This window comes from Mauremys reevesii, linkage group 1, assembly GCF_016161935.1.
Source record: "Mauremys reevesii isolate NIE-2019 linkage group 1, ASM1616193v1, whole genome shotgun sequence".
In the NCBI taxonomy this organism is placed as follows: Eukaryota; Metazoa; Chordata; order Testudines; family Geoemydidae; genus Mauremys; species Mauremys reevesii.
Window position 1 is genome coordinate 154246878 of NC_052623.1, and position 25819 is coordinate 154272696.

Sequence of the window (25819 nt, forward strand, 5' to 3'; positions counted from 1 at the left end):
CATGTAGACATATGCCCAGAACCAGGAACAGAATCAACAAATCCTGATTCTCAGTGTTTCACTGCTGTCTAGCAAATAGTTGTGTAAACGAGTGGCAAAATGGGTCACATTCCCCTCTAGCAGTTGACCCAAACAGAGGTAAAGGAGAAAATATGCTCAAGTAGCAGAGGTCTTGTGTGTCTGAAAGTCCTGGTTTCAAATCCGGTTGATGATGCACATAGGTGTTCTTATGGTTACACATTATGGAATTTGTTTCTCAAGCTTTCTTTTTCAACAACTTTTATTTTTAATTCACATAATGAGAAAACATCCTAAAAAACAGGTTTATTAGTTAAAATCTATTACAATCTTTCAGTTATGGCGTGACATGCAACAAAACCCAAGTGTTCCACATTCTGGTTATTTTGTATTGCAAGTTTGAAAGTTGAGAAGTATGAGACTCCAAACCCAACAGCAACACTAGAATACAGTTGACACCAAATAGTTTTAGCTTTCTTTCCTAACAGTATGGAGTCAGGTCTTTATATGAGTCATTGGTTGGATGGGGGTTGGGAGAGAACCCTAAAATTATTTTTATATGAACTTTTCACAAACGTAAAGATAATGGAGCCATCACTAAACTAAAATCCAGGGGTCTTCAGTACGCAATGGCCACCTCCTCGCTGTTCCTAAAATATTTCATTTTCTTTGGGGTGGCAGAGTATTTTAGTCTTACATTCACAGATAAGAAGCCATCAAAGTGTTTTTCTTATTAAGGGACATTAAACTCTCCAAATAGGATATGTTCACTCTGAATACAACCCTGGTCTCATGAATCTGTATTCTAACTTAAGTTACTAGAGGGACATGAGCTGTCACAGTCAAGAATTTTGTTCCTCGGTTCAGCAGCAGATTTTATAAAAGTTGCCAGTGTGGCAAAAGGGGTTTTCAGTGCAGTTATTCAAAACATGATATGACAGGATAAACTAAGCGAAGGTGTCCCTCATGTGTCACATCTAGCATGAAGGGAACGCTGACAGATTTATTAAGCAGGCTAGTGATATTTTGTTTATGTGGGTGAAAATGTCAGTTCAGTTCTAGCAATGTTTCCCCTCCATCACCTTTCTGTTGTTATCCCAGTCTCTCCTGTGATCAGGTTTTCCTGGTGGCAGGGACTGGAATTACTGTATCAGTGCCCATTCAGAGATGATAACGCTGTTGAGTATTAATAGTCAGATTCCTGTATTCTGAACGCTGTTCCTTTCTGTCAGTTTTGTTGAATGACTGCAAGGTTGGCAAAAAAATGTGGTGTGATTTCACTAGTGAGCGGAGTCATGTAGGAACTGTTGGCCTGTTCAGGCCAGGAACTCTCATTACAAGGTAAATGGGACAGTGTTGAACATTGTCCCTCTTGAGACAGACAGATGGAGAGGTTTAGAGCAGCTGAGCCAGCCGACTCACCTGGAGTGTCTGTTGGCACTGAAAGAATCTGCAGGTGCATCCAGAACCATCATGCTGCAGTAACTTCTATTGCAAAGCAAGGGGCAGTGTGATGGGGAATGCCATGTGAGGAACCAATGAATCAGCTGCTCGAAATAAGTGTACTTATGAAATAAGCATGGAGGAAAATAAATCTTGTGCAGTTCTTGGATTATATTAATGCTGTATGCCAGAGACATGTTTAAAATGTTCCTAATTTTAAATGCATCAAGCAATGTATACAGACAGTATCTCCAACCAACCGTCACCTAATTCTTCCCTTCCATGCCACCAGATATAGATTCATAGTTTCCATGTGGTGTTTGTAACTGATCCATCCTTAGAGTAGATCACATGTAGCTTATATGGTACAAGATAGTTCTAGAAAACTTTGTTTCCTATTTTCCCCACTTGCTATGTTGCCAATGTTTTGAAAACAGGGATCTGTTTGTCCTGTCTCCTCAGGGGGAGCACTCTTTCGCTGAACAACAATGATGCAGAGTCCCTTCCCGGTAACATGAAAGGCACAGTGAGCTCTGGGTACCGAAGCAATGCCTCCACTCCAGTCCATCCGAGGTCACCAGCACTGAGCACACGCAGCATGACTTCAGATTATGGCAGGGTAAATGTGGCAATGCTACTAACTGCACAGATCTCCCCTTCAGACATCACTGACACCACAACCATACACACCACAGTCAATATCTGATCAGCTTGCAACCAATAAATGCTAAGCCTGCCAAAGATAATGCTATTTATTCCTTAATCCTGTTTTGACAAGTGACAGTCTCTCACCATAATGAAATCTGTTAAACTCACTATCAATGACCTGGTTTTTGGATTGGCAAACATTGTTCTCATTCTAAAATGTCCTGTTATTGACTGTTATTACTTAAATGTTAAAAATTACTACTTAAGATGTAAGGGCGCATCCACACCCATCAGTTTCCACAAGGTTTTAACCCCTGGGATGCTGTGAAGGGAAAGATTGAAGGAAAATAGTGGGAGGATAGCAGAAGGAATTTAACGGGAAAGAAAGGTAGGCAACCAGCTGAGAAAAACTGAGTCACAGGAGTTCAAGTTTGAAGGCTTTGTTGACATCAGGAGGCTGGTACAGGTGTGAAGGACCTGCTTCTGTTGTGGGTACTGTGCGAAGCTCCAGGCAGTTGGGACTTTAAAGGTGCTCCCAAAACTCCTCTGGCTGGTGCTGGGCATGAAAGGGAACATCCAAGCAGTTTCTGGGCCTAGCTTTTTAAATGTCTTTGTACCTTTTGTCCAGGATTAGTGATCAAAGGGTCAGTTAGGAATTGGATGCTGTGCTAAGCTCTCTAAGGCCTTGGGAGGAAGCACCATCTCTTTCCCTCAGAGAGGTATTACCACATTCTTGAATGCCATATCAGCCTTTCCTGGCAGGGCCAAAGCATGATGGCAGAGTGAATAAGAGGAAGGACCTTCTCCTTTCTTCCCATAAATGAACTTCTGTCCTGGGGAAGGAGTCCTCCTGGTATTGGTGTGTCGTTTCTTCTGGGATAGTGAGTCTTCCCAAAGATTTCTCTTCTTCATTCAGGACAAGTTTGATCTGTAATACTAACGAATCACTGTTGCACAAATGCTAGGTTGCTGAGCAGTTCCATCACAGTCAGGTCCTCTCCTCACAATTCCAAGTGTGTCCTGATTTTTGAACAACAGTGTGGTGAAGCAGAGAAACCGCCCATCAGCATGGAAGGGGTTAAAGAGAGCCTTCGGGCCCAGCTAGCCTTGCCCCTTTCCACCTGCAGCCAATGCCAGGCCTGGAGGGGAGAGACAAGGAGGGAGCCTGGCTCAGTTCGGGGCTTACTGTCAGAGAGGCAGGAGTTAGCTGCTTTCCTACCTGAGGGAAGGATCAATAGCTTGCTACCTGAAGTAGCCACCAGTAAATAAGCACCATCTTCCTGGCCAAAAGAGGCAGAGAAAGAGGTCTAGGAGCACCCGGCTTACAAGGAGCCTGGGGTCTGAAGCACTGAGATCTTGAGGGGGGTTCCCACCCCACCAAACTTATGGCTGCCCTGCCAGAGGAAGCTGGGACCATAGCAGGACGCCGCCCAGGTTCCACGAGGGGGCAATATTAGAGACAAGCATCACAGGAACTTGTACTATAGGGGCCATGCCCCAAACTGAAGGGGCAACAGTGGGAAGTAGCCCAGGGCAATGGACATAGACTCCCTGCTGAAAGCTCCTCTACTCAGGGGTTGACTTACACAGGGCTCTGGGTTGGGACCCAGTGGAGTGGGGGGACCTGGGTCCCACTACCCTCCCTCATTAAAGACTGAGGCACCTCGACCACAGAAGCAGGGGGCAGGAAGTTTTGCACTGCAACCAGTAGGCTAACTGGCCTTCCAAGCCCCCCTGCTACAAACATTCTTATGTCAATCTCTATTTTGTTGCTTTTTAAAAAAATATGGCGGGACCTGGTAAAGAACTGATAGCTGTTACAAGACATCTGTTTATAAGCGGTGATGTACGTGTGTAGGTATTGAAAGTGCTAGGCGGGAATACAGTCTTTTAGTACAATTCTATTTCACGTACTTCTGTTGTGTTGGGTAAAAGATATAACCCCCATCAGTCATTTAACAAGGCAATGTGATCAAGGAAATTGCTCTTACTGCTGCTTAATTAGTACAAATTCCTAACATCTGAGGAGGTTTCTCATTCCAAAATTGCCTTACAATGTTTTATAGCAGCTAATTATCCTGATCTCCACATCAGTCCAATAGAGATATCAGAAGCACAGGCTGCAATCAAGATGCTGAAAAACAACAAAGCTGAGGTTGATGATCAAATCACAGCAGAAATGCTAAGCGCACATGACGTTACCAGACTAATGAAACTGGCAGAGCTGTTCAGCAAAGTCTCAGAAAAAGAGACACCCCCCCCTTGACCAGTGGAAACATGGATTAATTGTCAGACTGTCCAAAAAAGGTGATCTTACTGACTGTAACAAGTGGAGAGGAGTCACACTACTCTCTTTTGTAGGGAAAATCTTCTTTAATGCAAATACTGCAACTACACAGAATAAAAGAGGCAGTGGATGCAGTGCTTAGGGAAGAACAGATTGGATTCAGGCCCAAGTGATCATGTGTGGATCAGATATTCACACTAAGGACTGTAGTAGATGAACATATACAATGTCAGGCTCCCCTTACCAATTTCATTGATTTTTTTCCCAAAAGGTATTTGACAGCCTGCATAGGCATACATTGCGGAATATTCTTCAGTCTTATGGAATTCCAGCTAAAGTCATCAACATCATCACAGCGGTGTACAGTGAAGCAAAATGCTATGGAGGGGTGAAAAACCAAACAACAGAGTGGTTCATTGTGGACACTGACATGAAGCCTGGCTGCATTCTCTCTCTGCTGTTATTTTGCATTGCCATAGACTGAATAATGCAGATGTGCATTAGCAACACAAACACTGGCATATCATGGGTAATGGCAAATGCCTAGAAGACCTAGACTTTGCTGATGATATCATGCTATTGAGTAACACTCCTGAAAAGCTACAAAGGCAGATGCCTTTGCGAAGGCCAAGCAGGGTTCAAAATCAGTTACACCAAAACAATCATCCTTGAAACCCAGACATCAAGCAGTAACATCGTAATAGAAGGCAAAAACATCAAGAAAGTAGAACAGTTCATTTACCTGGACAGTACTATACAAGTAGGGTTGCCAGTTTTGGTTGGACGTATTCCTGGAAGTTTCATCACATGACAGTCTTCAATAAAAGATTAATCTTTAATTCCTGGAGATTCCAGGACAATCCTAGAAGGCTGGCAACTCTATATACTAGTCAAGAGAGACCTCAGGAAAGAAATGACATCAAGGCTAGGAAAGGCTTCCACAGCATTCACTAAACTTGACAAACTCTGGAAATTAAAGATATACATTACCAAAACAAAACAGAGAATTTTCAGCTTAAATGTAATCTCAGTGCTAACGTGCAGCTGCGAGAGCTGGTGAGCTATTAAAACTTTAGATAGAACACTTAAGTGCCTACAAAAAGATTCTGAGTCATTGGATGGAGAAACTTTAACACCAATTAAAAGATGAGACAAATCACCAACAATCAGTTTATCTCCACGAGAATCAGAAGGTAGCGCTGTACATATTTGGGGCAAATACTCCAGTTGCCAATACCCAGACTCCCACATGAAGCTGTTAAGTGGAAACCAACTAGTGTGAGGAAACAAGGACGCTTAAGAGAAATCTTAAGAACAACCACTAACAAGGAGAGCAGAACAGTTGATTCCAACAGTATAGAGCAGATCGAAACAGCAGCTAATGACAGAGGGATGGAAGAGTCTAGTTTCTTCCCTGTACACAAATGTTGATGGTGAGAAGGATGTAATAATAATTATCCTTCATTTATGTTTTCAGGAAGGCAACTATCCTTGAGATTTGGCTGATTTTAGATTTTGCAATGACTGCAGCCTTTGTACTAGCACTGATTGTGATTCCCTATCTTAACTTAATCCCACATGACACTTAAGTGTTCCCTGAAGAGGGGTGTGTATGTGTGTGTGTGAGTGTGTGTGTGTGTGTGAGAGAGAGAGAGAGAGAGAGAGAGAATGTGTGTGTGTGTGAGAGAGAGAGAGAGAGGACTTTGTTCTATGACTACAGGGGAGTTAATGAGCCACTTCACCTTGAATGGTCCCTTAGAATATGTGTTGACAATTTATGCTAAACAATCTGTTCCACCTTGCATTTAGCTGTGACACTGAAAATACCTTTCCCAGACCTGAAGAAGAGCTGTGTGTAGCTCAAAAGCTTCTCTCTCTCTCACCAACATAGGATGGTCCAATAAAAGATATTACTTTCTCTATATATAGATGTATATAAATCTCCCATTACATCTTATGTGGTCTTTTTTTTAATTGAACTAACTAAAAATTGGCAAGCTTTTGAGATTCACTCTGTCCATCAAGATAGTTTCTTGTTGTTTTTTATTCTCCTGCACTTAAGAGTACTATCTGTCAAACTGATTGACCAGCGGCTTTAATATTTACTATGCATATATTTGAATTGATAATGTGAAAAAAATTTGTAATGGAAAAAAGTGCCTGCAAATGCCCAGAAGACAGTAGCCAAAATTACCTTCAGTTGTCTCAGTGATGCTTTTTCACATGATTATAAAAATACCACTTGAACATCCTGGAGCTCAAAGTGAAGTTAATCTCAATTGCACTGAGCATTGGTTAGTGAGTTAACATTGTGTTGTTGAGAGAGAACGACCTGCCTTTCCTGAATACATGGCTGTCAAAGGCAGGCATAAAGAGATTCAGCTGCAAGTGCTAACCATATCTGAGCTGCAGAAATGAGTCACAATAGTCAGTCTGATAGCTAATAAGCAATATTTCCATTAGCCTGGTTCTGGCATGCAGTAGGGAAAGCTTTTAATTGTTAGTGTGTTGCCACTTCATTTTATACAGGTGTGATGCTTAGCAAAGTCAGGGACACTGTAACGGCAGGAACCTTTTTCTTAGGTATGCTCTCTTCCCATTGGCTCCCATGATAGATTGCTACAGGTGGGACATTGCAATCTGTCTACAGATACTGATATCATGACACGCTTCCTTCATGTTACCTATGGTTCTCTAGTAGTTCTTGTAGTTATTAATATATGCACCAAAGGTTGCTTTTTTAATTGTGATGTAGTCCCGCCCCCCTCACCCCAATGTAACAGGATGTCTTTCCATATTCTTGGCTAGAACAATTCCCAGTCTTTTTTGTTAGGGATATTTAACAATGAAAACCCACAAATTCATATGAGCCAGCATATGCTATCAAACCTATATTGTCATATATATCCAATAGCATCCACAACATGCTAGGTATTATCCAAATACAAAAGAAAGCACAGTCTGTGTTCCAAGGACTTTACGCTCTAAAATTTCAAAACAGATTGTGGGCAGAAGAAATTTGTTTGCCTTTGTGTTGTGACATTATCAGCAGGTAGCCAACCACTGCATCACTTTGTGGCTACCTTAATATGTTGTTATTCCCCCTTTTCCTACCTACTGTCTATATTCTGAGAGTAAAAGCTATTCGGAGCAAGGATTCTGCATTCTTTTGTGTCTGTGCTAGTGCCTTGCACAATAATTGGTAATGAAGTGTTTGATTACAATATTTTGATTTCTGTACATGTTAGATGCCTGTGTGTTTGCCAGCTGCTCTCTGCACCTTCTTCCATGCTGCTCTTTATGCATAGAATGCCTTCCTTGAATTCATCTGTAAGGGCTTTACCATTTCTTCTCCTTCAGCTCTCTCCATATGAACCACCTGTACCACGACACCTATAAGAAATCAGCCAATTTATGATGGCTTGGCTCAGGGGCAAATAAGTAAATTGCCACTTATTTTGTCTATGGCCTTGTCTATACACAAAAGTTGTATAACCCCTTTAGTGTGGATGCAGTTATAGCTGTAGCTGTTTACGTACAGGAACTGCAGTTTATACCAGTATAACTGTGTCCAGGCTAAGGTTTGTACCGCTATAGTTATGTCAGATGAGTTACGCTCCTAACTAACAAAGCTGTATTTGTATAAAAACTGTATGTAGATCAGGCATATTTATAATTTTGAAAAATGGCAAATGTATATATTTGATTGTATTCCTTGCCTCCCCTCACCCTTCCTGCCCCACTTGTCCCCTTAAATTCAAAGCTTAGGTTGTATGCAGGGATTGCATTGTAATTTCCCTTTGTATTATGCCGAGCACAATGGGGCTCCAATGCTGATTAATTATAATACAAATATTTAATAAGTGATTGTAATGTTCTTTTGGGTTATGGAAATTAGACTGTAATGATGACCATAAATAAGCTATTGTATGGCTCGATGCTTATGGAATGTATATTATTCTTATTCAGCAGGACCCTGGTTTAAAAAATGGTGCTTCTGTGCCTGCAAGTGAAAGTGTACCTGAAGATTTAGTGAAGAGACACCATAGGAATGCATCTGAAACACCTTCAATAGCAGTTTCTAGGGCATCTCTTGCATCAGGTAAATGTTCATTAGTATCCTAATTCTTTCTGTGAGATTATTATTCATTTGGCCTCCCCCTCCCTTTTTTTCTGTTGTTCTGATGAGTAATAGATGGTCAAATATAAGTGCAGTTGAGTTTCCTGTTGTTTAATTTTGAAAATATCAGGTTTATAATAGGGAAGGAAAATAACTCTCACTTGTTTCATATGGGAAAAATTGTGATCCTAACCAGTGTCCCCTCTATTTTTTCCCGCCCATGTGTGGAATTAATTTTGTTATGTGTGACACATCACCTCCATATTGGTGCACATAACAAAATTCATGTTGTGGGGGTGGGGCCGAGGGGTTCGGAGTGTGGGAGGGGGCTCAGGGCTGGAGCGAAGGGTTAGGGTGCGGGGCGGCGAGGGCTCTGGGGTGGAGCCAGGGATGAGGAACTCAGAGCTAGGACAGAGGATTGGGGTGCGGGGGGGTGAGCGTTCTAGCTGTGAGGGTGTGGGCTCGGGTGGAGCTGGGAATGAGGGGCTCAGGGCTGGAGCAGAGGGTTGAGGTGTGTGTGGGGGGGTGAAGTCTCCATCTGGGGGTGCAGGCTCTGGGGTGGGGCTGGGGATGAGGGATTTGGTGTGTAGTGGGGCTCCCCAGGGCTATGGTGGGGAGAGAGGACTCCTCGCCAGCTCTGTCTCCCTGCAGCAGCACCTGGGCTGGGGGGGAGGGGCACCTCTCCCCTGGCTGTGGCAGATCTGGGCCGGCTGGGCCCGGGAAGGGGTTCCTGTCCCTGGGCCGTGGCAGGTCTGGGCCGGGCCTGGGCTGGGGGAGGGGCATCTCTCCCTGCCGCAGCCCTGAGCGCCTGCGCAGCACTTAATAGTCAGCTGCGTGGCCGCGCAGCTTAGAGGTAATTTAGATCCTAACCCCATGTAATGTCATCTGTGTTAGTATTGTATACATTACACGTTCTCAGCTAATGGAACATTCTGTGCTCAGTGGTACTTTCCTGAGACAGTCCATCAGTTAATAAACTTGACCTTGTGAGGTCATGTGCACCTGTGTATAATTGTGCCATTCTGGTTTGATGGCATTTTACACTCCCTTGGCACAAGTTCAAATGGCCTCAGAACATGCAGGCCAGTGGAGAATCAGGTCTGTGAAGTGTAGCCATTATTTTCATTTTGCCCAGGATGTAATAAACTGTTACCCTGTCATTACCTTTTGCAGAGAAACAGATAAAGTGTTTCTTTCACTGGAGGATGGTGCGTAAATGATATTGATACAATAAGGTGCACCCAGAGCCATTTTACAGGAACTGGTGAAGACTGTTCTCTTTCTCATTTGAAACAGATGGCAGAAGTCCCTTTATCCTCTCACTCAGCCATCCCCATAATCTTCTCTGTTCAGCCTTTCAGATTTATGAGCCAGTGTGTGAATCACAGCAGGGCTCAGCCACTCTGTTTCAGCTGGGGTTGGCCTGTACCAGAGACTGGGTAACATATCCCACAGAGCTAATCAAAGATGCTATGTTCTTCACCTTAGATTTTTCCTGCTTGAAAGCAGCAAAGTACCTTTGAACAGGCACTGCATCTGTAGGAAGAGGCATTTCTGACTGCTGCTTTCTCTGTGCAAGGAGGGAGTCTCCCTCTCACATTACCTGATGCAATAAAGTCTCCCTGGAAATTGATAACTGGCTTCATTTCACCAAGGTAGATAGGAAGCTGAAAGAAATCACAGCAGCTTCCTCTCCTATTGAAGAATCTTGAAGATGGACTAGAGAAATCCTTCCCCAAACTAGCACCAGCTACATCCCAGGGTGGAGGGATCAAATCAAAAATTCCAAGCCCCCTTGGCCCACGACCTAAGGGGACTTCCTTCTTCCTTTTTTATGGGGAACAGCAGCAGCGTGAAGTATTCTTTAGGAGAAAACTAAGAGAATCCTTCCACAAAGCAGCCAGTACGTTTTACACCATTTGCCGTTAGCTGGTAAGTCAGGACCTCCCATGTCCCAGAGAGATTTCCCTTCTCCTCTCCACATGGGAATCAGCAGTACCAAACGTAGGCACCTTCACTGCCTCCTGGTATCTGTGATATTTTGGAGGTTCACCCAGACCAGTAAGGGGTTCTGTCACTACCTGCCCTGTAATCTTGATTCTCTGTGCTGTGCTGTGCAGCTTTGGCTCAGAGTCCTGACACCAACAACTTGCACACAACTTGCCTTCCACAAGTCTGGTTACTTTTTGTGAGATAGTGCTAGCAACCTTTCCAGTCCCAAGTCTCTCCCAAAACCATCTCCCCTCTGGTGCCCAGTCTCTCTGATTGGATGCTCACAGAGGTAACACCGAGTTTGCTGCCTCTAAAGAGCCAGTACACACAACAGCTTGTTAGCTCAGCTGGGGTTATACAAGCCACCTTAATATGCAGCACTGAGACTGTTTGTAATCAAACTAAGTTTGATTAACAAAAAACAGAGATTTAAGTGATGTCAAGCAAGAGTGAAAGAGGTCTGAAAGGGTTACAAACAAAACAAAAATAACACGCTTTCTAGTGTCTAAAACATAATTGTAGCAGGATATAGTGTTGCCTAACATAGTTTCTTACTCGCACCAAGTTGTCAGCAGTCACCAGCTAGTTCAGCAGGAGGACCCATCATTCATAGATACAATGCACTGGCTTCTTTGTTCTCCCCAGTGATGGATAACTAAAACGGCTTTTGCTTGTCTTTATATTGACCAACATTCATTGTCTCTGTCTCAAGAGCCAGGAAGACTTCCTGGGGTGCAGCTTCTGTCCCTCATTGTGATGGTTAAGCAGTCTTCTCACCTGCTTGTTAGCTTGACTGTTTTGCTTACCTTATATGTAAATATAGTTGCATGGTCCTCTGCCGGTGATCAAGCAGGTTAGACAAGTAAATACACATTCCATTCTAAGCTGCACCGCTGTGCAGCAGCCTATTTAGTGCCATGCAGGCACTCAGGGAACTCGCCCAGGGACCTGCCAAGGGAGAGGTGCCCCTACCCTGGCCCAAACCCAGCCACAGCATCCCAGACCTGCCGTGGCCAGGGCACCTATCTCCTGGCCCCAACTCTGCTGTGGCCTGGACCTGCTGTGGCTGGGAAACTCCTCCCCTGGCCCAAACCCAGCCCTGGCCCAAACCGCCCAGGGGAGGGGAACCTATCCTGCTGCCACAGCGGGGAGAGGTGACTCTTCCCCCGAGCCTAGGTGCTGCTGCAGGGAGAGAGAGCTGCAGGGAGTCCTTTCTCCCTGCCCTAGCCCCAGAGCACCCTCCTGCACCCCAAACCTCTCATCCCTGGCCCCACCCCAGAGCCCACACCCCAACCCTCTGCCCTACCCTTGAGCCCTCTCCAATACTCCGAACCCCTCGGCCCCTCCCCTACCATATGAATTTTGTTATGTGCACCAATATTAAGGTGATATGTCACACATCACCTCCATATTGGTACGCATAACAAAATTCATTCCACACATGGGAGGGAAAAATTAGAGGAAACACTGATTCTTTTGTCTAGGAAAACACCAGTTTTACCTCCTTATGTCTGTTTACAGACTCCAAAACATAATATCAGAGAGTGTCCATAATTTCACATACAGTAGTGTTAAGTACATTTCACAGTGACATTAATGACCAGCATGTTCTTAGTTTTCAAACGATATATTACTAGACACGTCTTAAATGAATATCATGAGGACAGTGTGTTGGGGCAATGAGTGTATCAGGCCTGTTGTGAGTTACTTCAAAAGGTAATGCCAGGGTACCCGTTTATTACATCATGGGCAAAATGATGATAATGGATATACTCCATGGGCCTGTTGGTATGAGGAGCTCCCAGGGTCACAGTATCATTATTCACTCAACATTGAAACTTGGGCTAGTTTTTTTTTTTCTTCTTTGCTGAGGTGAAGGGTTGCAGGAGTCATTATGAACATCCAGAGCTCCTGCTGACTATGTTCCTGATATCACAATGACCCAAGCAGGTGGCCCTTCCTGAGAAGGCCAAAGGCTGCGTAGTGTGTGACCCATAGGGTACAGAACCATATAGCACATAATAGTGCTGAGGAAAAGGAGGTATCCAAACAGCTGAATAGTATGGTAAAAATTATTTTTCCATCATTCAGCAGAAGGTGCTCACATACCGCAATCGGGTGACAAATTCCTTGATGGAGATTATTTTGATTTGATTAAAAAAAAACATTTTGGTGCTGTAGCAACAACTACTAAAAAGTGACAATATTAAAAGAATAGTATTTGTTGTATAAGTTATATATTAATAAACATCTTCCTTTCCCCTTTGTTTTCCAGATCTCAGCAAATCTGAGATAGATTTGAGTGGGTCTTTCTCAGAAGAAAACAAGGATGCTGTAAGCTTAAGAAGTAAATCAGTACCAGATGCTTTAGACCAGGACCTGGTGAGTTAGAAATGACACTAAAGCTCACAGGGTGGAAAAATTGTTACTCTCGCATCTTTAAACTCCTAGTTCTGCACGAGAATGAACTCAGACTTGTATAAATTCAAGTCTTCATCTAACTTATGCTGCAATTGTTACAGAATGTAAAGCACTGCACACTACAGTAATATTAAAAATTGGAGTAGAAGACTGTTGGGCTTATGGAGACAAATGTGTTTGGGAGTCAGTTTGTTAAGAAGGTGCCTCAATTGTGTGGAATTTTGTGGACAGTTAACAAATGATATCCTTGGGCAACATTACCTTCCAAGCATGATGTGTATAATTGATTCCAAGTAATAGCTATAGTTACAGCTCTTTGTAGTTATGGTAGATACAATAGCTATTCACCTGGGAAATTTTTAGTTTATAAATGGATGGAGTCTCATCTTAGAATACCATTCATGTAGTACATTGCACACAGATCTTCACTAACTCTTGCTTTATGGGATTTTGTATTTTTATACTGAGTTATACTCAGTATCAAAGCCCTTCAACTTTGTCCCTCTCTCTGTTTCACTGTTCCAGTCTTCCTCCCTGTCTCTTCTCCCCAGTGATGCCAGTCACCTCCTACTATTTTCAGTTTCTCACAAACATCTCCGTGCCCACTCCCATGTTTTCCCCTTGCACATAGACTGCCTCCTCTGAACTGATCCATAAACCATTTCCCTCTCCTCCTTAAAATATATCCAAGTCCCACCTGGGCCTCAGTGCCTATAAGAAATCAACAAGTTAATGATGTGTGAGGGATAGGTGGGGTTATTTAGCTCTTGTTTTATGTATTTATAACTATTTTTTTTATTTTTATACTGTATATAAAATTGTATGTATTTGACTTATATTCCTCTCCCCCAAACCCTTCATATGTCACTTGTCTTCTTGGATTGTAAGCTCTGCAGAGCAGGGATCACGTCTGTGGGTGTTTGTACAGCACCTAGTACAATGGGGCCCCCATCCTGATTGGGCCTCATGGGCACTACTGTGTTATAAAAAATAATCCAGGCAGTTATGTCCTGTCACCTGTAGCTACACACAGACATCCATGCTGGTATCAAGGGGTAAGATAGACAGAAGCACTCACCCCGGGAGCCCGTGTTCCAAAGAGACTGAGGATGCAGTAATGCTGTGCTTGTGGGGTAAGGTTGTGGCCTTCACAGTGTTTTAGGTTGTAGTGTGGGAAGTGAGAGACATCTCAGGGGGAGTGTGCAAAATGAAGAATCAACTCCTGGCCAGCTGGTGGTGGTAGCTGGGCTTTGAAGTGTGTGTTCCTGGTTAGTGGCAGCTGCTGTTGGTGTGGGGGATGTCCTGCATGGATGCGAGAAGCAGATTGCCTGGATGAACTGGGCTGAAAGATTGAGGGAGGGCACTTGCCTCCCTTGCTACCAATCAGCTGGTGGTGATTTTGGTAGGGCACTGTCTTCTATTTTCAGGGAGATGGACTGGATAACTGAGAGGTCTTTTCTTTCTCTGATTCTATGATGCTTCTTGGTTGCAATTTCCAAATAGATTTTAAAAACTGAATACTGTGAAATACATTTATCAAGGAGCACTGGGGGAAAACATTAATTGTGGTGTCTGCTTCAAATTGAGAGAACTCTCTAGTTATGTGCGTTTGGGTTACTGACAAAAATACTTCTGTCAGAACATGGAAAAGCAGAGAATTAAAAGAAGCAATTTCAAAAGTGTATCAGAGCAAACTGAATTGGTTTTTAAAGGTCTATTAAGAAACACCTATTCAGCCACTTTATAGTAATACAAAGCACTGCTCACCACTTCCTCAACTATTTTAGTAGAAGGAATTGGATTAGGTGTATTTTTATAACCCTGACAGAGAGAATGAAGATTACTTAGTCTCCTACCACTTCTAACTTTAATAAGCAACAGTAACCAATTATGTGGCTGTGCTTCTATAGCACCCTTGAGAAACATTGCTGCTGTTGTGTAAAATGAACTGTGGCTCTGCTGGCAAATGAGAGAGTCTGAGGTGAAATGTTAGCTTTCCTAGCAATCTCTTGGTTTCAAGAATGTGCTCATAGTCTGTATAAGGTGAGTTACAGATTTTAATGGTTAGATTTTCATAGTTCCTTTGGCAAGGAGGACAAGATGGCCAAATGTTTAAGCATGACTGTCTGAAATTAGATACCCAAAGACATATTTAGGCACCCAAGTTTGAAAATGTTCACATTTATTTGCTGGGCAATAAAAAACTATTTTTTTCATTGAACTATAGATGTATTATATATAACTTTGAGGGAGAAAATAGTCCTGGCTGTGTCTCTATATTTGCTCCTTCAATATAATCCCCACACTGGCAGGAGATAAGAATACCTCCTTTGGAGGAGTCTGCTTATTTCTGTGCCAGGTTCTCAGCTGGTATAAATCACGTTAGCTCCATTGAAGTCAGTGGGGAGAGGGAAAGTCGAGGGAGCTACCCTGATTTATACCTGTGAAGGACTTGGCCCTCTGCGGGTATGTCTACACCACCGTTGGCAGTGAGCTTTGTAGACATACTCACACTAGCATGCTAAAAATAGCAGTGTGAACTTAACAACATGGGTGGCAGGCTCAGGCTCTCAGGCCCACCCAATGTCATGAATCTGAGCTTGCGTAGCTAGTTCAAGCCTCTGCCAGTGCTACAATATCTGCATTGCTATTTTTTGCAAGCTAGCTTGCAGGGGCAGCTCTAGAAATTACGCCGCCCCAAGCAGGGCGGCGCGCTCGCCGCCCTTCCCCGGTCCCGCGGCCGGGGCAGAAGTGTCTGCGGCGGGTGCGCTGTTTCCGCGGCTCCGGTGGCGGGTGCGCTGGTTCTGCGGCTCCGGTGGAGCATCCGCAGGCATGCCTGCGGGAGCTCCGTCCGAGCCACGGGACCAGCGCACCCGCCGCAGTCATGCCTGCGGGAGCTCAAGCGGAGCCGCGGGAAGAGAGGACCCTCCGCAGTCATGCCTGCGGCAGGTCCGCTCATCCCGGGGCTCCGGTGGACCTCCCGCAGGCATGACTGCGGAAGGTCCGCCGGAGCCAAATGCCGCCCTGCCGGGACAATGCCGCCCCACGCGCCTGCTTGGCGCGCTGGGGTCTGGAGCCGGCCCTGCTAGCTTGAGCCAAAAGCTAGCATTCATGTTAATCATCTGCTTTCAAGTTTCAGTTAATAGTTCTAGTTTATCATTACCAAGTTGTATTTTCTACCCATGTGCCTCAGGTATAAGAATTAGGTAATTTACTAAAATGCAATTTATACACACACACACACACACACACACACACACACACACACACACACACACACACACACACACACACACCCCTGTGAAAATATAATTTCTTTGTTAAAATTCTATAATGCTGAATAAAAGAGAACCATGAAAATCTTTTTGAAAATTTCCAAATTGACTTTTCTGGAAGCCACATTTTTCTGTTTATTCAGCAGCTATGTTCAGCACAGACAGTGGTAGGACACGTTTCTTTCATTGTCCCAAAACATGACTCGGAACACTCAAGGTACCAGGCAAAAAGTAATTTTTTTATTTGTTTGTTTTTGTTTTTTAATATTTAGTCTGTCCTTGGTCTGTCTGCTATGACTGCCAACAAGGATGCAAATTAATAGTACTAGTGGTGCGGATTAGTTGTTATGTAAACATGTCCATTAGGAACTGGAATGAGATCAGAAACTCAGCTCACTGAATAGCTAGTTAATGGTAATAATAACTTTTGGTCACTATGGATTTGGGCTGAACTTTGTTGATGACCTAAAGGTTGAAGCCTCCATAACCCATTACTGTATCCAAAGCCATCCAGTTTTCATATTTATATTCTTAAGATCTGAAGAACACCTACCCCGTCCCTCCCTTGTCTCCCAATCTAAATACGTGTGTGAAGATGCCTAGCAGTAATAGCAGAATAGGGTAATTCAGGTGTACTACTGAGAAGATAGGGTGCTTGGAAATTGTGCCCCACCGTGTAAGATAACAATCCATTTCCTACTCTGGGGACATACAAGCCTGGAGGTTTTACAGTTTTCAAACAGCTGAAAGGTGAGCCAGAAGTGCCCTTTGTTCCTGCTGTACTGATTGTGACTGTGTGAAGTTGTTGAAAGTGTAAATCAAAAGTCTCTGGAGACTTGAGTTTGGGAGGTGTGTTGACACAATCTTCCTTAAACAGAAAAATATGGAATAAAACCCAAGGAAGGAGTCAGACTTACAGTAATTGAATGACACTTTTTTTCTTTGCGGTTAGGATTACCTGGACGAGATAGAGGAAGACCCTGATGATATAGTGGCCTCTCATTATCTAAAACATCGTGGACATTTGGCAAGTGGATTATCAACAGTAAGGTCTCCATTGGAAAACATCTAGAATTCCTTCATTCTTTGTCACTAAGCAAACAGTTTCTTGCTGAAGTAGATGTGGGCTAATGACACAGCACACACACTGAGCATTCGATTTCATTCACTAGATATTTTTTGTAATGATTCATATCCAGACGACCTTTCCTACTGCTGTTTAGTAGCAACTTTGACTTCTTGGTGATTTTTCTGTTTATTGTGTTTTTAGTATCCCTATCCGTAAAGCTAAAAGGCCATTCTCTGCAATCAGTACTGAAGCAGAAATCCATTATTGTTTATAGTGTAGCTGTCCTCCCTGCACACTAATTACTGATCTCCAGAGGTTTTGAGCACTTTGCCTAAGGTGCTGAGTGCCTTCACCTTGAAATGAACTCAAAAGAAGGTGTGGAGGGGGCACTCAGTATCAGGCTCTTAACTGTAATTAATTGTAACTGTGATCTATTTGGCAGATGCTGTATTTGCACAGTGAGAAATTCCAACATGAAAAAAAGAGAGGAGGAAACCTAAAACATCTGGCCAATCTAGAAGCTCTGTCAAAATGAGAAACCTAGACTAGCTGGTATTGATATGAGGAGATAATGTGGCTTTAAAAGAAAATCCTCTGTCACTTGTAATGACAGTTCCACTTTTGGAAGGATATGTGATTTCCATCCACTATGCCTGACTTCTGGCCATTGTCAGGCAAGCCTGTTCAGAAGATAAAACATCTTTCACAAGACACCAAGGATAGCAAATGTCTATATTTATTTAAATTGTGCCAGACAGCGGAAAGGAAAATGCTAACACTTGATTCTTTTTTAATAGTTTTGCTGAAGTGTAGCAGTGGAAATTCCCTGAGTTCTGAGGAGTTGGGAAGGGGATAGAAGCACAATTTGTCATAGAATTGGAAGGGACCTTAGGAGGTCATCTAGTCCAACCCCCTGCTCAAAGCAGGACCAATCTCCCCAGATTTTTACCCCAGTTCCCCAAATGGCCCCCTCAAGGATTGAACTCACAACCCTGAGTTTAGCAGGCCAATGCTCAAACCACTGAGCTATCCCTCCCTCCTTATGTCCTTATGATAGAAAATATTTTTATTGATAGTTGGGGGATAGGGGTCTTGTCTGGGGGTGACGGGAGAAGAGAGTAACAATAGCCATAGCTCACGGGCTCTTAACTAGGTTGCCAACCCTACAGGATTGCCCTGGAGTCTCCAGGAGTTAAAGATTAATCTTTAATTAAAGAGTATGTCATGTGATGAAACCTCCAGGAATATGTCAAACCAAAATTGGCAACCCTAGCTCCTGCTAAGTGATGAAGTGAGATACTACAAGGCCTGTACCTGGAGAGATTAAAAATAGGGATTTATAGTGTGCAATGAGCTCAATTTTTCAGAGTTAGACTAGAGAAGTGGTTGATTTGAACCCTCTTCATTTCATTGGAGGAGGATCCCACCCTGTTCTGTCTTTCCTTCTTTCTCATTGCAGCCTTTGGAGGGGTTGTGAATGGTTGGGCTCAGCCTCACTTTGAAAAAACTGAACATCCTTTTAAACTCCCTGCAACATACAAGTGCTTTCATTTTATGTATTTGCATGATGTGTCAGTAGCTTCATAACCCACATGGAGTTGGTACTGATGGTGACCCCAACTCCCCACATATATTCCATTCTCTATGCAACACAATCCCAGTGTGGCTCATATGCTCAAGTCATTTCATATGCATAGAGTAAGATATTTGGGGATCAGGTTTGCTGAAAGCATTTCTGCTTTCCATGTAAACTATTGTATATTTCTGCAACAGCTTTTCATTCTGAGGACACTTTCCAAACTATAGACAGTGAACCAGATCCTTAGCCCTAAGAAGGCTGCTTTGTGGTATTCCAGCAGCGTAAAGCAACCTTAAGTTTTTTTGAAGTGGCTAGCTGTGGATCCGTTTAGAGCAGGGGAATCCCAGATGGGATAGAGTTGGTATAACCAGCACTACATAATCAATTTATATTCCCTGAGATAGGAGGCATGCTGAGGGGAAGGGGCGTGAGTGGTGCATACTGCAGGCACCATAAATTAGAGCCATCTTCAGGCTGTTTTAACTCACTCCTGAGATTTGACTAGCTGACTCCCCCAGCTCTTCCAGGGATAGGGGGATTGCAAAAGGGGCATACAGCCATCCTTGCCCCTCCTTAGGTCCTGTGCCAGAATAGCTCTGTGGGACCCAAGATTGCAGCAAATATACACAGTGCCAATGGAGTGCAGCAATCTCTCGATTGGAGGGTGGTAGCAAGGTGAACTAGTGATCAGGACATTTGATATAAAGGAAAGGAAAGTTTTGGGCCATGACACTAGGAAATGAACTCTATTTTGTGGAATGTGCTATTGTATTTTTAATGCTTCACACAAAGCAGACAGTATTCCAGTAAAGGTCACCTCCAAAATACATGCATTCAATTGTGAGCATGGAATTCAGCTTGTTGCTTTGGAAGGAGAAAGAGCTGGGTCAACCCTTTTATTCCAGGGTCTCAAGGAATTCAAGGAATCAGAGTTAAAAGAGTCTTGGGCATGTCAGGCCAAATCAACCCTAGTAAGCATCTGTAACTCTATCAAAATCAGTTGAATTACACCCACTTAACCAAATTTGAATTTGACTCATTGCCAACACATCTATAAAACCTATAGCTTGCTAGTCTTTAGGTTTTATAGATGAATTCCGTTCCTTGGTCTGAACATTGAGACTGGAGTTGTAGGTGCTCAATACTTCCCTTGGTAAGGGCCCTTAGGTGGTAACTGTATTTAATGAGCATTTTCCATGGTACTTTCAGCAATGGGTTTTGTCTTTCTATATAGATTCCTTTTGACCTTTTCTCCTAATCTGAATGCAGCTTTCCTGCTGCAGTAGAACTGAGATGATCTCATGCCTCAGTGCTCCTTTCCTCTTCACATCCACCCCAGCATGCTTATTAAAGTCACTGCATGCTATGTTAATGGAAAAGCTAATATCAGCAAGCAGCTTTTCTCCCTCCCTCTCCCCCCCACCAGTGGATCAGTTTTACTGGTCTATTTTGACCTACTCTGAGTGTATATTCTTGCTAATATTTCCCATCTCTAAAACTCACACTTTTCTGATTTTATTTAGTTTATTCTGTGCATCTCATCCTTCAGCATTGTACAAATTCTGCAAGTAATTTGCTTGTTGATGAATTTTAGCTTCTGATAGTGAAACTAATGACTTTGTACTGTGACACAAAATAATATTATAAATGTCAAATGAGCCTAATTTTATAGAAATCTGAGTAAGGAGATTAGAGTGTAGCTACTTAGAGTGCCCTGAAAATCAAAACCACAGTATTTGGGCTAAAAGAAAAGAGATGTTATTTTTCCTGGGTTCCTCCACTGGACACAACAACTTGTCAGGACCATTGCATCAGTATGATTCCTTGTTCCAGAGTCTTATATTTTACCAGTAAGATATAAAATGCTAAGCTGATAAATACAGGCCTCAGAGGTTTAGTAAAATGAACCTCAGATACTCTTAGTGGTATTTGAGACTTACAGTCATTACATCAAAGAACAATCCTTTTTTTCCCCAACATGTTGATTTTAACATAAACAAGTTAGGAACAAAAAAACAAACAAACAAAACAAAGTGAGAGTGATGATGAGCAGCAGAGGACTTGCAGCTCACTGGAACACATACACAGAGGATACACACACACACACAGACAGAGAATACAGGAGATAGTGAAAGTGGTAGAATGACCATGCCAACAGGCAGAGTCTAATCAATTGAGATGAGCTATCGTTAGGAGGAGGAAAAAAAGTAAGTGATAAGAGAGATAAATAGAGAAGAGAGAGAAGGGAGAAGGGAAATAGATAAAATAATTGTAATAACCCAACCATTCCCAGTCTTTTTTTTGTTTTTAACTTTGTAAGTAGTATCTAGTTTATATATTAATTCAAGTTCAGCAGTTTCTCTTTTTCTCTTTTTTTTTTTTTTTTTTTTTTTTTTGCCACCTTCAAGTCTGTCATCTGTGGGGAGAGAGAGGTGAAGTGTTCTCCACTGGTTTTTTTTTTTTATGATTCCTGATGCTGATGTTGTGTTGTTTTCCATTTTTTCTTTAGACTGTGTCGGTTGGTGGCGCAATGTGCACAGGGAGGGGCATGCTGGCACATGATGGCATATATCACGTGGTAGATGTGTGCAGGTGTGAGCCCCTGATGGCGTGTCTGATGTGATTAGGTCCTATGATGGTGTCACTATGGACAGAGCTGGGCTGGGGCTTTTGTTGGAGGATAGGTTCCCTTAGTTTGTGTGTATTGTATGGTGTGTGTGCTGGGTGATGATTTGTTTCAGGTTGGGAGGCCATCTATAAGCGAGGAACATCAAAGAACAGATTTTCAAAGGCTGTCACTTACATTGTTACACTTCTGCTACATGGGTAAATAGACATTTTTGTGCACACAATGGATAATTTCATTCAAATTTGAATAACCCCATTTTATGTGCATAACAGATATAGGTGTGTAAATATTAGGGGTGCACCTTAGGCAACACCCTTTGAAAATGTAGCCCTAAGTGTATTGAGACTAGAGTGAAATCTAATTTGTGCAGTCATGTAGATTGATGCTTGCATGGTGACTTGAACCAGTCCTAGCCTAGAAGTTTGTGCCAATTTGTATGAATTGCTACAAATAGCTTGTTTTGGTTGGAAGGTGGTACCTCCGTACCCCCCTAGTGTTAAAGCTGAACTGCAGTACAAAACACACCAATAGCAATAAGAGCCAAAGCAGATTTTTTCTCTTAAACAAAAAACAAAACAAAAACAAAAAAAAAGAGAGAGACATTTCCTGGTGATTTGGTTTTAGATTTGAGATATCAAGAATAACCACACCAGTCCCTGCTTTACTTTCTTTGCTGCAGGACCTTAGCAAAATGTTTGGAGGGTCCAACCAGTAATGTCAGAAGAGGTTGTAGCTTAAGTTATGGCTCATACGTTCTCCCTTTGTTGGTTAGAAGAGGAGCTGGTGATCAAGTTATAAACTCCTCACTGGTGAGATCCTTCAGACATTTTCCCAAGAGCTTTCAGCAACAAGAGGAAAACGGGTCCCTGATGTTCTTAATACTTCAGTTTTAAAAAAAAAAAAAAAGCATTTTTTTCACAAAATTTGGAGGCCAATTTTAAATTAATAGTAAAGGGTAAAACCAGGAAAAAAAAGTTGTTTTTGTTTTACATATACCCTTAAAAACTCCACAGAATTAACCTCTCAAGCTACGTTCAGAGAAGCTTGCTCTAATCACAATTCTAGTTTCTTATGAAGGCCCCAGTGCTGCAAACACTTACATGCATGCATAAATTTTCACACAAGACCGCTAATTTCAATTGGAATATTCAAATACAGAGTTAACTAGTGTTTGCAGTAGTACTGAGCAAAATGAAAATCCCAGTCTGCTGAGTCGGTGTTCACATTTAATTTGTTTGGTGCTACCTTAATACAGCAGATTCTGTCTTCATTTGTCACTAACCTGTATTCCTGCAGACAAGCAGGAGACACTTCTTCACTCATTACACAATTATACAATTCATTATTGGAGGGGGATTTAGGTATGACTTAGTGCCTCACTGCTGTAAGTACTGTATCACTGTGATTGAACAGCACATCACTACTGTACCTACCACCTAGCCTGTAGAACTTGTCATTTCTTTTCTGAATTCTTACTGCAGCTATCTAATGCTATTTTCTTTTTACCTTTGCATTGTCTTCCTGAAAGAACTTTCCTGAAGGCTCTGACAGGAAATGCTCCTACTTAAATGTACCTGACACAGATGGTGATACTGTGAGTTCTCTTGCTTCCTGTGAACTGCTTTTCTGACATTCTGCTTTTCTGATGTTCCCTCTTATTCCTTCTTTGTGCTGAGAACTCTTTCGGTGGTTTACACAGGCTTTTTTTTTTTTACAATAATTTAAAGACACCAAAAGTTAGATATGTTTTTTTATCAATATTATTTAAAAAACAGTAAAAAAAATGTACACCAGAGTTTTAAAATGCCTTGGGTTTCTGCAATGTACAAACTGACTAATTTTTGTCTTACAAAGATTTAATTCTTTCCCAGTAGTAGTATTAGGGACAATTGAAAAAATTGTGACACGTGCTTATGCTCTTAGAAATGCCCATGATGAGGTGACATTGCTGTATCAGGATACTGTATATGTTTTTGTGCCATTTCCATTATGGGGTTTCATATAATTTCCTCTGAAGCACCTGATACTGACCACGGTCTGGGACCATTGGCCTGCCCCAGTATGGCAATTCTCTATTCCTGGGACTTGCTCTGTGACTGTAGACAATTTACTTAACCTCTGTGTTACTCAGTTGTCCCACTGAAAATGGTGATTGTACTAACTTAACCACCTTTATAAATCATTTTGAGTTCAACATATGAAGAAACACTGTGTAGGCATTTGAGATATTGTGATACCTTTCTATATCAAGTAAGTGATAATTCTGTTCATCCTTTGATATCCTAGTTTTCATAGCAGGTTCAGCAGAACAGTAATCGCAGGGCTTTCATTATTTGAAAAAAGCTGGTTCTGAGAGAATGATTGCGCTTCCAAGTCATCTTATTTTGGTCTTTATTTCAGACTAGCATTAACAGCATGATGAGTGTTTACAGTGAAACTGGGGACTATGGCAACGTGAAGGTCAGTGGGGAAATACTTCTCCACCTCAGCTACAGCTACAAAACGGGTGCCCTCAACATCCTGGTAAAAAACTGCAGAAACCTGGCCATAGCAGATGAAAAGAAGCAAAGAACAGATCCGTAAGCATAGAGAATTTTCTTCTTACCCTTTCCTAGAAGTGCTCTCAGTCTTACTGCACAGTTTGAATCTCTAGATTGCATGTGAGAACTTATTGTAGCCCTATACTATGTGCAGTGGTAACGGGATATGAAGCCTTTCACCTCTAGGTCCCAAGTGATCAGAAGCCATAACACTCAAACTGCTTCGAATCCCATGTGAAACAAGTTAGTGTTTTCAGTGTGTTTTGTAATGGGCAAGAGTTCATATGATTAACAACCATTATCGCACTTGGAAATAATTGACATGCTTTTATTGGCAATTTGGGCACAAGGGCCAGGGATCTGAATGGACACGGAGACTGAACTAATTTCTTACTGCTAGAGTCAAGGTTGAAGTCCTATAGAGGGATAATGTTGGGAAGGTTTGCTCTGCCTTTGATAGAAGACTTGATCTGCCGGAGCTGTTAGTGTGGTGCCTTTATAGAACTCTACATTCCCTTAATTTAAAATAGCCATTTCCTAGCAATAAAAACACAGCCAGATAAAGCAACCTATAGAGTAGAAAGAAATTGCATCCTTCATCCCTCACTCCAAATATGCCTCTTTCTAAAATCAAACATACCGGTAAATCCTAAGTTCCACTTTATTCACTGCTCTTTTTTTATAATTAAAAAAAATAGATACTGCACCACTACTGGAAAATAGTGTAATATGAACAATAGTCTGTATTCACCACTGTTAGTTCACTTTTACACCAGTGGAACTGCTGTACAACTGGAGTAACACTATGGTGAATTGGGCCCAGTCTGCATACAGAGCCTTACTGCTCTCCAAAGTAGGGGAAAGTTCAGCTCCTATGCAATGACAACAGAAAGTAATCACTCCAAGATTAATTGTAATTTGCCTTTTTGGCCAATAGCATCTTCTCAGTGTGCCCAGGATTCATCACTGAATTCGGTCTGCTGGTTGTAACATTAGCTTCCCTGGCCCAGGGCAGGTACTGACTGAGAGTGTGACATGAATATTGATCCATGCCCACAGGCTAATAGCATGACACCGTACAAACAAACTAGTGTTAATTGTATGGTCCTGGAAGAAGTCCCTATTAATGTCAGTCTGACCACAAAATAATGAGCTGTTTCCACAACTATCCTTAAATAGAACAAGAGCCAAGAGAATAATTGGCTATTATGTTGTTCATTTTAAATAGTTTCTGCGAATATTTGTCATAAATAAACTAGGTAATTTATTTGAATGATTTTTTTCCCCTGAATATCCATCGACAGATCATGACCTTTCTCAAATCTGCTATTCAAAGTTACTTGACAAAACTTTACCTAATTTTGTTTACTCTGATTTGCTATTTGAGTATGCTGCTTAGTTGTGATTGCTCACATAAATAAACAATACCGCGTGGTTTTACTTCACTGGAAGACTGCAACTGTAACAATCAGTTTTCAGCTATTAATGCTCTATTAAAATTCAATCTCTGCCACCAATATTTGAGAACGCAAACTTAAAATGTGGGTTTTTCCCCCAAAATATTGATGCTAGTAAAAACTCAGTTGCATGAATGTTTGTAGAAAGCGAACACAAAAAGAGATGAACATGACCAAAGCAAATTCATTTTAGACTTCAACTGGAAGTTAATATCTGATTGCCTAAGCAATACAATGAGGAGGTGCCAAGATTAGTCAGTCTTTTTTGTTTCTCCCCCCGACCCCCATCTTTTTATGTTTTATTTCTTTAGTAATTGTGTGTACATCTACCCAGTTTTGTA

General features: G+C 42.2%; 1 protein-coding gene across 19 annotated transcripts in view; it reads left to right on the plus strand.

The window, feature by feature from the left end:
- The window catches only part of SYTL5 (synaptotagmin like 5), a 186418-nt gene that overhangs the window by 144443 nt on the left and 16156 nt on the right, over positions 1–25819 (plus strand). For 17 of the 19 annotated variants that reach the window (XM_039546480.1, XM_039546489.1, XM_039546499.1 and 14 more), the window contains 6 exons: positions 1924–2080; positions 8366–8498; positions 12784–12890; positions 17157–17249; positions 23010–23075; positions 23882–24060. In XM_039546480.1, the coding sequence (XP_039402414.1) occupies positions 1924–2080; positions 8366–8498; positions 12784–12890; positions 17157–17249; positions 23010–23075; positions 23882–24060 (735 nt within the window). The remainder of the gene's footprint in view (positions 1–1923; positions 2081–8365; positions 8499–12783; positions 12891–17156; positions 17250–23009; positions 23076–23881; positions 24061–25819) is intronic. The other 2 variants (XM_039546594.1, XM_039546603.1) reach the window with 2 other exon arrangements.